Source organism: Sorghum bicolor, chromosome 6 (genome assembly GCF_000003195.3).
Source record: "Sorghum bicolor cultivar BTx623 chromosome 6, Sorghum_bicolor_NCBIv3, whole genome shotgun sequence".
Taxonomy (NCBI): Eukaryota; Viridiplantae; Streptophyta; class Magnoliopsida; order Poales; family Poaceae; genus Sorghum; species Sorghum bicolor.
The window spans coordinates 5,917,058-5,931,295 of record NC_012875.2 but is presented as its reverse complement, the minus strand read 5'-3'; the positions used below and the strand labels follow the sequence as shown (position 1 = coordinate 5,931,295).

The window sequence follows — 14,238 nt, the reverse complement described above, 5'->3', positions numbered from 1 at the left end:
ACAAAGACAAGAAAGGATGCAGTTAGTCACCTCCAAGCACGAAGAGACGATGATGGAGTCGAAGAAGATCAACGATGGACGTCGGAGATGAAGAACAAAGGAAGACCAAGCAAGAAGAAGCTCCAAGAACAACAATGGTGCTCTCGGTTTCAAATGAGCAGAGAGGAGGAGGTAGCCGGCCTATAAACCGGACGTTTAGCACCGGTTCAGAGCACAAACCGGTGCTAAAGGGTCACCTTTAGCACCGGTTTGTGTTAAAAACCGGTGCTAAAGGCTTTGCCTCGGCCCATGGCACTGGCCGGTGCTAAAGGGACCCTTTAGCACCGGTTGGTAACACGAACCGGTGCTAGAGGGTCCCTGCCCCGACAGCACGTTGGGTAGGACACTTTAGCACCGGTTCGTGTTACGAACCGGTGTTAAAGGGGCCTTTAACGCTGGGCCGCAAAAAGGCCGAGGTTTTTGACGATTTTGTGCATCGACTAATGCCTCATTCTGTAGTGCTTGTTAAGCAGTGGTTTACTTATGCTTGCTTTACTTTTTAATTACTTGGATAAAAATTCTAAATGGGTAATAGAAGATGAAGCTTGAATAAGGTTCTAAGGAGTGCTAGGCATATGTTACCCCAAGTCAGGCCATCCCCTGTGAAGTTGGAGCCTGAAGAAAAGATTAGTAACCTTTTCGCTATACTCAGATGTATACAAGTCTGTTTCCACTGTATATTATTGTTTTTGATATCCTCTATTTTGTTGTATGTGTGAACTTCTTAGACAGACATATAATAAATCTGGTTTTACTTTTTAAACCGGGTGTAAAAGAAACAAGCGGAACGAATATGGGGGATTGGAAAAACAAATGTTGTATAGAGGTACATGCTCATGGACATAGAAGAAACATCTTATTATATGTTACACAAATATACGTCCAGGATAAATATACAATCACGTGTATCTCTGTTGTGGCGATCAGGCATAAATATACATTAATTATTAGGGAATGTTACGAGCAGTTACTAATCTTCTCTTTGGTATTATTACATGATACAGATTGTCCCAACATTTGCATCTTGCTGGTAAATAAAAAGGTAATATTCTCATTCAGAATTCACAACCTGAAATTAGCTAGAGCAGTCTTGTGCTTGCCATCCAAGCCAATAGAGTGGTAACGAGCATAATACTCTCTGACGAGGGTTTCCCTGTACAAAGGAGGATTCTCCTCGGACAGCAGCTCCTTGATTGGACCATACATTCTTGTCGAAGCTGGATGGGAACTAGTGTTGAAAATGAACGCAATAGAAACTCTTGGTTCAACATTCTTTGCTACCACTCTATGCTCGATGCTGCTAAACTTGTCATTAGAGATCAACTGAAGATGCCAATTAACGAAGAAAACTAGTAAAAACACTGGTATATATATTTTCAAGTTTTTTCTCAATTGACAACAATTTGGTGATCTCGCCATCTTACCTGCAGGAGATCACCTATGTTGACAATGAATGCTCCAGGTGTCGGTGTAACATCGAACCACCGGTCGTCATGGAGGATCTGAAGGCCACCAACTTCGTCCTGCACTAGTATAGTCAGGAAGCCGGAGTCTGAATGCCGGCTTGTCCCAATGGCGAGTTCAGGCTGGGGGCATGGAGGGTAGTAGTGCCCAACTATAAACTGTCCCTGGTTGCATTCTATATCTGTCAAGTAGCTCAGTTTGAGCCCAAGCGACTCGGAGAGCAGCTCGAATAACTTGTCTCCCAAATCCTTCACTTGTTTGGCATACTCAAGCATTGCATCTCTGCAAATCATAATACATTTTAAACAGTACTTGTAAATGGTACTAAACCAACAACACTTCTCTTCAACCTCAAACACCCCATGCTTCAATCAATGGCAGAAAAAATTAATGGGGCCTATGGAGGGGATCCACTGTCTTGTAGCAAGTAAGGGGGCTCGAGGACCCCCTGCCCCACGATGGATGTGCCCTGTGTGTACTTTTATCTTATGTATAATACTCATAAATATATTGTATATTATGATGGAATAAGTCTTGTGACATTGATATTTTAGAGCTCAATCTCTAGGATAAATAGGAGTAGTTAGTGCATATGTCATGACATCTTATCTAGTGCTTTAGCATGTTATCTTCTACTTTAGTTATTGCTCTGCTTTATGCTTTAGTAGCTGTAGTCAGACCACTTGGTCTAAATGTACCATACCACGCAGTTCAAGGCTTAGCAATATAGAAATCCAAAAATTTCAAACCTATGTCTTATCAGAGCCTTAGTTTCTTTCTTCTCTTGTATGGTGCCATGTCGAACCCCTCTGGCACCTCCATCTAGCACAAGCTTAACGCTGTCAATGCACAATAGTGGACGATGACATAGAGCGTGACACACACATGGTTGAAGCGAAGGCGGCAGCCATGCAAGCTGTGAAAATGACCATGCAGGCGGTGGCCGTGGCTCAGCCATAACTGCTGTTGCTATCGCTCTGCACGTGGAGGTAGAGCGTCCTAGAGGTTCGCAGAGCGCTCATAGGCACTGTGTCCTCTCACCATCGCCAGAGCATCATCACAGACGTGGTGCTATCATGGGATGCTAGTCGTTCAGATCGTGATTAAGGAGGCTAATGGGTGTATGTTGTGGCCCATACTCACAAAGACCAACTACAACAAGTGCAGCTTGGTGATGAAGGTAAAGATGCAAGGTAGGTAGATGTGGTATGTGATCAGCTGGACGTGCCAGAGGCCATCCTTGCTGTGGTTCTGTCGGATATGGCACCCATCCTCAAGGACGAGGAAACCGCCAAGAGTCCTAGGATGCCATCACTGTGGCACATATCGGTAGCGACCGTGCCCACAATTTAGTGCAGCAGAAGCTATGCTAGGATAGGACCATCTCGCATATAGTCGAAGGAGGACATTGATGTTTTTGCGCTCCATCTCTCTGACCTAGTGCAACAGATGATGTGACACAGTGATGATGACATCAATGAGGAAAACCGTTGAGAAGTTCCTCTGCGTCATCCCAAAGGAGTACACCCAAGTCATCCTTGTATGGAGACACTCATGCATCTTTTTGTGTTGTCCATTGAGGAGGTGACTAGGCAGCTCAAGGCCGTCGACCTCCCTCAGAGCTTGAGCTGCCAAAGGGTAGATCCAACATCTCCATCATCTTAGGGAGCTTGGATCCATCCTTTGCTGCCCTTTGGTAAGATCAAATCGAGCTCAAGCATAAATTCCCTATTCACATAAGCACAAACTTTGAAAATAACCAAGTGTGGCTGAGTTAGTTTGCACACAATATGGCTCAAACCACTAGGCTAAAGGTGATATATAGGATGCTTGGAAGCTACCACGAAGATGGTTTAAACATGCAAAACCCCTAGGTCCAGCTTTGCATTTCGAGATTGTATGAACAACTCCTTGTTCGTGGTTTGGCGGAGAGTCCATCATTTGTGGCAGAGAGTCTGTTGAATTATAGTATAGCCAAATCTGAGAGCAACTTGCATTAGTGAAGAGTCCACCATTCTTGGCGAAGAGCCCGATAAACCATGACACAATAATCCAAACTTGTAAAATTCATAGAAGATGTATTCGAGCTCCAAAAATTGGGAAACATATTTTGTTGTGTTCCTTAGAATATTCTCTATCATCTAAATATAAATCTGATACCAAAAAGTATATTTCAATTTGACTAAATAATGTTTTTTAAAAATTTTATAAAATGCATAACTTGTTCTCTAGATCTCCAAAAATTTGAAACTTGTTTTGATTAGTCTTCTTTTTGCATGATTTGAAACATGTTTTGTGCGTCATCTCGTGGCATTTATGCACTTAAGTATATCTTGTGTTTAGGGTATTAACTCAATACTAGAAATATGTTACTCTTTGCACTTGGAGCACAAGTCCTTGGTTACATATCTAACTCCTAAGCTTGAGAACAACACAATGACACCATCTAATACACATGAAAACAACCTAGAATAAGTTTTCGATCTTGAGATAAATGGACATAGCACTAACCACACAATACACCATTTATGGTTTTTAGGGGCGGCTCCCATCTTTAACGGCGATCATCATCAGCCGTCCCTCCGGGATGGCTTTTACAAATCAAGCATTTATAGGGGAGCCGCCCCCCTTACAAATCATTTTTTAAAAACTGAAAAACAAATTCCAAAATATAGTAAAACATTTTATCTCAACAGAGGAGGCCCCCACCGGTCAGCCACACCACCCATCTACTCTCCCATGACTTTTTCCCACAATTGTTTCGCACTTTGCTGCACCCAGGTTTTCAACCGCCGACCTCTCTCTCTAATGCGCGTGAACTCCCCAACCACTACACTCCTTTATCATTTACATCTATAATCCATTTCGGTTCCCCATGTATTATACTAAAACGAGTGTAAATGGATTATTTGAAGCCATAAACAAATTCAAATCAAAAGGTTGTTACATATAAAGTTTCATAACTTTTCGAGATCTACAATTTTTATTTAGGGAGTTTCTCCATCCAAGGTCGTTTACAAAATTTGAATTTCAAATTTGAGAAATTCAAACATATTTTTGCATGATAAGATGATTTCATCAAATGAAAAGTTGTCAACTAGAAAACTTTATAACTTTTTGAAATCTACCCTTTTCATTTAGACAGTTTTTCCATCCGAGGTCGTCATTTTAAAAATTCAAATTTTAATTTTTTAAAATTCAAACATAGTTTTGCATAACAAGATGACTTCAAACAAAAAATTTTCCAACTACAGTATCTCATAACTTGTCAATATCTCCAAAGTTTATTTTGGTCGTTTCTCAATACGAAACCGTTCGAAAAATTCAAATTGGATAAATTGAAAGGTAGTGTTCCTTAACAAAATGAATTCAGATGAAAAGATTGTCAACTACAAAATTCTATAGCTTCTCAAGATCTATAAAGTTTACTTTCGTTACTTCTCCATCCGAAGTTATTTTTAAAAATTCAAATTTTACTACTTCATTTTAAATATTCGGTGTCCATTTTTAGGGGCAGACCCCTGACACTTAAAGATGATTTTTCAGGTAGTGACACCAAACCGTCTCTCGGCTTATGCTATATATATATATATATATATATATATATATATATATATATATATATATATATATATATATATATATATATATATATATATATATACTAGTACAGAGGGTGGCTGGAAACCTATTTTTAATGACGTTTTTTAGCATCGCCTGCGCTGCAAGCCAGTAGAAATAGGCCAATTTTACAGGTGGTAACTAAGAACCGCCAGTAGAAATTTATTTCTACAGGCGGTTCAGTTATGTCAACCGCCTGTAGAAATGTTTTTACAGAAAATACAAAATCGAGTAGCCTCCTCTACCACTCCATCTATCACTCACTTGTGTCTATATTAGAGTTTAGTTCCCCACATATTATCTCAAACCGAGCATATATTGATTATTTGAGGCCCTAAACGGATTTCAATGGAAAAGTTATCAATTACAAAGTTTTATAACTTTTCAAGATGTATAACTTTTATATTGGAAGTTTTTCCATCCGAGGTCATTTACAAAATTTGAATTTCAAATTTAAGAAATTCAAATATAGTTTTCGACAACAAGATGAAGTCAAATGAAAAAATTATCAACTACAAAGTTTTATAACTTTTCGAGATCCACAACTTTCATTTTGACAGTTTTTTCAAACAAGGTTATTTGAAAAACTCAAAAAATTCAATTTCAAATTATTTCTACAAGCGGCTTTGTTAAGAAACCGCTTGTAGAAATATTTGTAGAAATACATGATTTCTACAGGCGGTTTCCTTAGGACAACCGCCTGTAGAAATGTATGATTTCTATAGGCGGTTTTGTTAGAAAAACCGCCTGTGAAAATACATCTTCACAGACGGTTCGTAGTTCTGACACCACCCTTTTTATACCACAGACGCGTGATAACTACAACCGCCTGTAGAAATTCATAGGGGGCGTCGGCGTTGTACTCTTTTCTACTATATATATATATATATATATATATATATATAATGTCTTGCATAGCATACATGGTCATGATGTCTCATACATACACATAGGTACAGGTATCAAAAGAGACGCCAAGTGATGTTCCAAGCTATTGGTATACCTTGCTCTTCCAACAGACAGGCGGCCCACTACTATGAACCCTATTTTAGATACTTTTTACTTGTGTCCATTATGTGCTATGCATTTCATTCGTATTGCTCATCACGAACGATCCAATCATGCTACACACATGATCGCCACATCATGAACGATCCAGTCATGGTGATTTTATCGATCGTTGCTCCAACCGAACAATATTCTAAAGCCAGATGCATGCATGCATTATTGATCGACAAGTCACGGGTCAGAAGTCACAACCCTGCCTTGGCTAGGCATCGCCGGCGGATCTCCGGCAGGGTATGGTGAGGCAAATATTGGCAGACTATGTATACAAGAGTAATAGAGATCGAGGATGCTCACCGGCAAATCTCCGGAAGGTCGTCGGCGGCGGGAGGGTCGGGTGCCATGCGCAGGTAGAGCGTGTCGCGCCATTTGGCTACCGGCGACTGGTACAGGTCAAAGTTGCAGTTGTACTTGACCGCCTTCCAGGGCTCCCGCGAGTAGAGCCGCGCCTTGTCGCTGCCCTCCCCGCTGTCGGCTTCGTGGAACGCGCGAACAGCCGCCACCGCTGCAGACATCACCGGCTCGGGCACTCCGTGGCCCGTGACCTGGAAGAACCCCCACTCCGCCGCCGCCCTACGGACGGCGTCCACCACTGCCGCGCGATCGCCGGTGAGGTTGATCATCGGGACAGTCGCTGCCGCCGCTGGCAGTTGTTGCGCATGTTGGAGTGGCTCCTCAGGGTAGGGAACGCGGAAGATGCGAGGCACCTGCTTCACGCCAGAAGCAACAAGGCCGCGAACGCCGGCGAGGGTTGCGTCCAGCGCGCGGAGCTCGTCGGTGCGGTCGTAGGACGGGACGACGGACATGATGACGTCGCCGTGGATCGTGGCGTGGGGGGGCGTCTCTGCTGCAGCTATGGAGCCTGGAGGAAAGAATGACCGCGAGAGCTAGCTAACGTCTTCTTTTGAACACAGAGAGCTACGAGGCGTTTGTTAATTCGTAATCATTGCACTGAGTTGATTTAAAATTCGTGATGCCACTTTCCGGCCTCTGTATAAAACACACACACAGCATAAACAAAGACAAAGGAGAGTCTAGCACTCTAATGACTATTAAGTATTAATATAGTTTTCCAAATGGGGCCGCTCGGGCATTAAGTATTAGGCATGGCACGGGCATGAACACGGTGAGGCACGACACGACACGACGAGGCACGGCACTATGCGGCCTGCCGGCCCGCTGTGCCGTGCCTAATAGTGTCGTCTTGCAGAGGTCACGGCACAGGCACGGCACTATAGCCTATTAGTCGTGTCGTGTCATACCGATGGGCACGGCAGCACGCGTGCTTCCAGTGGCGGGCCCAATAGGTAGTCCAGATAGACTCAGGACTACTCTGTATTTTGGCCCAAAAATTTTTTAGTACTCCTTTCAGCCCATAGAAACTTGGCCCAGTACTCCTCTTTCTCCCTTTCCTTTTCCTCCGTTCATCCCGACCCGACATTATGTGCGACTCGCGAGTTACGGCCTGGTGAACCAGCGAACGACGAAGTGGCGAGGTCGCGACTCGCCGACTCGCGAGGAGGAGCCGCCGCGATGGCCTGACGCTTCCACGCTCCGGCGCCCGGCGGGATTCCGGCCTCCCGCCTCCCTCACCCTCAGTCCCTCACGGCCTCACCCTTAGTCCCTCACGGCGCCCGGCGGTGCGGGCTGCCTGGTCGCCTGGGCTGGACGCCCGACGGGCGCCAGTGCCAAGTGGGCAGTCCGCACCGGCGCCGGCCGCCGGCCAAGCGCCCAGGCCAACTCTTCTGTTCCTGTGGTGAGTTGATTTTATTTGTGCACAGTAACTATGGCTTCCTGGTTTATTGGTTTAGGGATTAGCTTTTCTCCCAGATCTACTGTCTGTGTGTGGCTATGACTCTGTGAGATTGTGAGCCAAGAATTGAATGAATTTGTTGATATGTTTTTAGGAAGTTGAGGTATGAAGAAATCAAATATAGCAGTTCTTTTCAAGAAACATGAGGAGAAAAGAATTGTAAATCATATTGCTCCCCAATTCCAGTTATTGATGAAGAGTTGTCTATTCCTATTGTAGAAGATTGTTGGGTACCATAATAAGGGATACCCAAATCAGAGCAATGAAAAAACGCAAAGAAACGTACTAACCACAATCATCAGGGCCTCGGATGCAAGTTCCGACTTGCCCGACCTCTCAGGGCCTCGGACGCGAGTTCCGACTCGCCCGACCCCTCAGGGCCTCGGACGCAAGTTCCGACTCGCCCGACCCCTCAGGGCCTCGGACGCAGTTTCCGACTCGCCCGACCCCGTCCAGGCTCGGGCGCCGGACCCCACTCCGCCTGGGCAGCAAAACTTCCACCGCACGGCGCCCGTACCCACGACATGACAGACGCGACGGCTTCCATACCGCGGCAGGGCAAGGCGATAACTATTCCAACCACCCTGGTCACTGTGGCCTTACCTCTGTCACTGTACATCCTTACCTCTTTCGCTGTAGCGTACTGTCGCACAGTAAAAAGGGAATGGGAGAGGTAAAATCAGCACCACTGTTTGGGGTCTTTTCCCACTATTGACGGGATGTGCAGCAGTGCTGGCGATCCGACCCCCGCGACCCCTACAGGGCTCGGTAATCCTCTACAGGAACAGCCATGCCGTCAACCATCCCTCAAGGACGAGATGGACCAGCCTCAACAGGGTCGGGACTGTGGTTTCACCATTCAATAAAAGACATCTACTCATGTAAATACCTGGCCTTCCCTTGAGGCTATAAAAGGGGAGCCGGGGTTCATAACTAAGAATAAGTTCAGAAGGTTCACACACACAACACTCTTTCACAGAGCAGCAGCCCGCACTCTGTCCACACCAAGCCGAGACCTGGGACTTAGCCCTCTCTCGCAACTAGCTTGTACCCCCTACTGCAAGCACCTTTGGGTGCAAGGTTATACAGAATCCACAGCCACACTGGACGTAGGGCATTCTTGGCCCGAACCAGTATAAACCCTCTGTGTCTCACTTGCATCACCATCCAAGCTTGGTCAGTCACGCAGACTTATACTTGTTAGTGCCTAGACCGCGAGTCTAGACGCCGACAGTTGGCGCGCCAGGTAGGGGCCTTCTGCGTGACATTCACCTGTCCCTACTAGGAAGGTTTGGATGGCGGACGGATTTCGCCCGCTCCGTCGCGGCACCATCATGGTGTTTGGGAGTTTGAAGTTCATGTCCCTCGGTTCCGGCTACGACATGGTCCTCCTCCCGCCACGTGACGACGTCGAGCCTAGCCCCGAGCCGATCCCACCACAGTCAGTGCGTGGGAGACGTTCGGGACACCATGCGGGGGGCTCACGGAGGGGGCGTCAGAGATCTAGGATCTCTGACCCTACCTCTGAAGCTAGGACCCGTCCGGCCTTTCCCCCGCATATTCCTCACCAGGTCGCCCGATCCTCCGCCCCGACAGGCGCTAGAGGAAGGGCTCGCGGGGCATCAAGCCCCGGTCTCAGGACCAACAGAGGATCATCGCGGCCTCCCGTTCCGCCCCGGTCGAAGGGGAAGGCAAGGACCGCACTCGTCCCCCGCAAGGGGGCAAAGGGGCCTCAACATCCCGTCCTCCTCCACCTACGGATGAAGGAGCGGTAGCGGCACCTCCTGAGTTACCTTTTGGGCTCAGGAATGCCGCCGCCACCTACGCCTCTTCCGTGAGCACTTCATTAACTGCGTACGCGGAACTTCCAGGGCACCATTTGAGGTCTACACTGGACCTTGTCTCCACACCGCCCGTCTCATCATACCCAGAGGACCTAACCTCGGGCGACGACGAGTGGGCTGGCGCTGATTTCTTCGGGTGTGGCGACCCGGAGACTTTCATGCGCTTCTTGGAGGCCAGCACGACGGAAGCTACGACCCGTCACGAGAGTGCTTCAACTTAGAAGTCGGAGGCACGCCGCATGACGCTCAGGGGGACGCAGGGCCCTCTAGACAGGAGGACGCAACTCCACCTCCCAATCCAACTCCCGGAACCAATCCCAGAGCCCGTGGGGTAGCATCTGCCCCCGTTGGGGGACACCGTCCTGACCTCGCACAACTCGATGAGCTGGAGGCCAGGCTCGAAGAAGAGCGCATACGCCTCCGCCAACTCCATGAGGCCCTGGTCCGAGAGCCGTCAGGCCGCGGGGATGGGGGCGAGGCTAGACGCCGCGCCCGTGACGTCAACCGCCGTATCATCGAGGACCAAGGGGGTGGCGCCCCAGTCTTCAGCACGGCCAGCCAAAACGTGATAGCCGCTGCGCTCCTCCTCAGGGCGATGCCCGAACCATCGACCCCTGAGGGAAGAAGAGTGCGCCAGGGGTTACGTGGCCTCCTGGAGCAGGCTGTGGTGCAGAACGCGGAGAGTTCTACCTCACAATCCCATAGCACAAGACGTCGTGGGGACCGACCCCCCCCCCCCCCGAACAAGGCACCAACGGTACAGGGTCCGCCGCTCCCTGACCCCCAAAGGGGTGACAAGGCCCCGTCGGTACACGAGCGCGTCGGAGCAGGCGCGGACGTGCGGGCCACCCTCGAGGCCAGGCGACGCGACAGGGACGAAGCCGAGTCCCGACGTTACCGACCCCGCCGTGGTGGGAGGTACGATCCCGATCACGATCGCAGCACGTCACCAGAGCCTCCAGGTCCCCGCGTCTTCAGCGAGGCCATACGCAGGGCCAAGTTCCCGGCGTGATTCCGACAGCCCGCCAACCTCACCAAGTACTCAGAGGAAACGAATCCTGAGCTCTGGCTGGCAGATTACCGCCTAGCATGCCAGCTGGGCGGCGCGGATGACGACCTGCTCATCATCCGCAACCTCCCACTTCACCTGGCCGATACGGCCAGGGCATGGCTCGAGCACCTCCCTGAGCGCATGATCCATGACTGGGCTGACCTGGTCAGAATCTTTGTCGGGAACTTTCAGGGCACATACGTGCGCCCTGGGAACTCCTGGGACCTCAGGAGCTGCCGGCAGAAGCCTGACGAGTCCCTCCGAGACTTCATCAGGCGATTCTCCAAACAATGCACCGAGCTCCCCAACATCACGGACTCCGACGTGATCGGAGCCTTTATTTCTGGTACCACCTGCAAGGAGTTGGTACACGAGCTCGGACGCAAGACCCCCACGAGCACTAGCCAGCTGCTGGACATCGCCACCAACTTCGCCTCAGGCGAAGAGGCAGTCGGCGCCATTTTCTCCGACGGCGCAGCCAAGGGGAAACAGAAGGCCGAGGCCATCGAAGCCTCAGGATCACGCGACCCCAAGAAGAAAAAGAAGGGTCGCAAGGGGAAGCAGGGTCAGTCGGACGACCACCTAGTCGCCGCGGCTGATCGCAAGAACCCCAAGAGGGCTCCTGCAGGCCCCGGCCTCTTCGACGAAATGTTGAAGAAGCCGTGCCCCTATCACAGGGGGCCAACCAAACACACCCTCGAGGAGTGCACCGTCCTCCGTCGGTACTATACCGACATCATCACCAAGGAGAGTGCCGAAGAGCCTCCCAAGGACGACGACCCCGAGGGGGAGGTTTTCCCCAAGATCAAGAACTGCCTTCTGATCTTTGGGGGACGCGCGGCTCGCCTCACTGCGAGCCAAAGGAAGCGCGAACTCCGAGAAGTCTGCGCAGTCAGCACGGCCGCGCCCTCGTACCTCAAATGGTCTGAGAGCGCGATCACGTTCGACAGGCAGGATCACCCGGATCGGATTCCCAATCCCGGGAGCTATCCGTTGATCGTCGACCCCATCATCGCCGAGACCCGTCTCACTAAGGTGCTGATGGATGGAGGCAGTGGCCTCAACATACTCTACGCCGAGACTCTGGCCCTCATGGGGATCAGCAAGTCCCGGCTGAGGAATGACACTGCGCCATTCCATGGAGTGGTGCCGGGACATCGTGCCCACCCCCTCGGACAGATCGATCTGCCCGTCTGCTTCGGGACCCCCGACAACTTCAGACGAGAGGTCCTCACTTTTGACGTGGTTGGGTTCCCAGGGACCTACCACGCCATCCTGGGACGACCATGCTACGCCAAGTTCATGGCCGTCCCTAACTACACCTACCTCAAACTCAAGATGCCAGGGCCAAAGGGCATCATCACCATCAGCACGACCAGTCAGCACGCCTACCAGTGCGACGTCGAGTGCGTCGAGCAGGCCGAGGCTCTGGCAGAGTCTCTGGCCATTCTTACCGGCCTCGACGACTGCGACCAGGACGTCCCCGACCCCAAACGTCACGCCGGGAGCTTCGAACCGGCGGAGGAAACTAAGCTAGTCTTCCTCGACCCCGGAACCTCTGAGGGCAAGGCGTTGAGGATCAGCTCCAGCCTCGACCCCAAATAGGAAGTGGTGCTCGTCGAGTTTCTCCGCGCAAACGCCGACATATTTGCATGGAGTCCCTCGGACATGCCTGGAATACCGAGGGAAGTCGCCGAGCGCTCCTTGGACATCCGAGCCGGCTCCAAACCCGTGAAGCAACGCCTGCGCCGATTCGACGAGGAGAAGCGCCGGGCCATCGGGGAGGAGATCCACAAGCTGCTGGCGGCCGGATTCATCAAGGAAGTATTCCATCCTGAGTGGTTAGCCAACCCCGTGCTAGTTAAAAAGAAAAATGGGAAGTGGAGGATGTGTGTAGACTACACTGGTTTAAATAAAGCATGTCCAAAGAATCCCTTTCCATTGCCTCGTATTGATCAGATAGTTGACTCCACCGTGGGATGTGAGGTTTTGTCTTTTCTTGATGCTTATTCCGGCTACCACCAAATCAAGATGAAAGAGTCCGACCAGCTCGCAACTTCGTTCATCACCCCTTTCGGAATGTATTGTTACGTAACCATGCCTTTTGGCCTCAAAAACGCTGGGGCTACATATCAACGATGTATGCTCCAGGTTTTTGGGAACCTTATAGGCAAAACGGTAGAGGCTTACGTAGACGACATAGTCGTCAAGTCCAGGAAAGCGAGCGGCCTGGTTGCCAACCTGGAAGAAACATTCCGATGCCTTAGGGCGAAAGGGATCAGACTCAACCACGAAAAGTGTGTTTTCGGTGTCCCCCGAGGCATGCTCCTTGGGTTCATTGTGTCTGACGGGGGATCGAGGCCAACCCAGAAAAGGTCTCGGCCATCGCAAATATGGGCCCCATTTGTAACCTAAAGGGAGTACAGAGGGTAATGGGATGTCTGGCTTCCCTAAGCCGTTTCATTTCTCGCCTCGGGGAAAAAGGGCTGCCTCTGTATAGGTTACTTAGGAAATCTGAGCACTTTTCCTGGACCCCCGAGGCCCAGGAAGCCCTTGACAAGCTCAAGGCTCTGCTCACCAACCCTCCCATCCTGGTGCCCCCCGCCGAGGGGGAACCACTTTTTCTCTACGTCGCAGCCACTGATCAGGTGGCCAGCGCAGCTATCGTGGTCGAGAGGAAGGAAGAAGGGCACGCCCTGCCGGTCCAAAGGCTGGTATACTTCATCAGTGAAGTACTCTCCGATGCAAAGACCCGATACCCCCAGATCCAAAAATTACTCTACGCAGTAGTATTGGCCCGACGCAAGCTCCGACATTACTTTGAATCCCACCCGGTCTCAGTGGTCTAATCTTTCCCTCTGGGAGAAGTGATTCAGAACCGAGAGGCCAACGGAAGGATTGCCAAATGGGCCATAGAGCTCATGGGTGATGGGATCACCTATGAGCCTCGGAGAGCCATAAAGTCCCAGGTTCTGGCAAACTTTGTGGCAGAGTGGACTGGGACTCAGCTCCCGCCACCTCAAATCCAGCACGAGTGCTGGACCTTGTACTTCGACGGGTCTTTGATGAAAACTGGGGCCGGCGCAGGCCTTGTCTTCATCTCACCCCTCGGGGTAAGGATGCGATACGCAATCCAACTCCATTTCCCTGCTTCGAACAATGCAGCAGAGTACGAGGCCCTTGTTAACGGTCTCCACATCGCGATCGAGCTTGGGATCAAACGGCTCGACATCCGAGGCGATTCTAGACTCATCATCGATCAAGTCATGAAAGAGTCTAGCTGCCATGACCCCAAGATGGACGCGTACGCAAAGCGGTACGACGCCTGGAAGAAAAGTTCG

At 50.0% G+C, this 14,238-nt stretch overlaps 1 protein-coding gene across 1 annotated transcript; it reads right to left on the bottom strand.

The window, feature by feature from the left end:
• On the bottom strand, nt 890–7,115 carry LOC8067775 (1-aminocyclopropane-1-carboxylate oxidase homolog 1). The gene is made up of 3 exons (XM_002446119.2): nt 6,487–7,115; nt 1,464–1,785; nt 890–1,362 (listed from the first exon to the last, which is right to left on the bottom strand). Exons 1-3 carry the CDS (start codon nt 6,993–6,995, stop codon nt 1,102–1,104), a joined length of 1,092 nt encoding a protein of 363 aa, XP_002446164.1. The 5' UTR covers nt 6,996–7,115; the 3' UTR covers nt 890–1,101.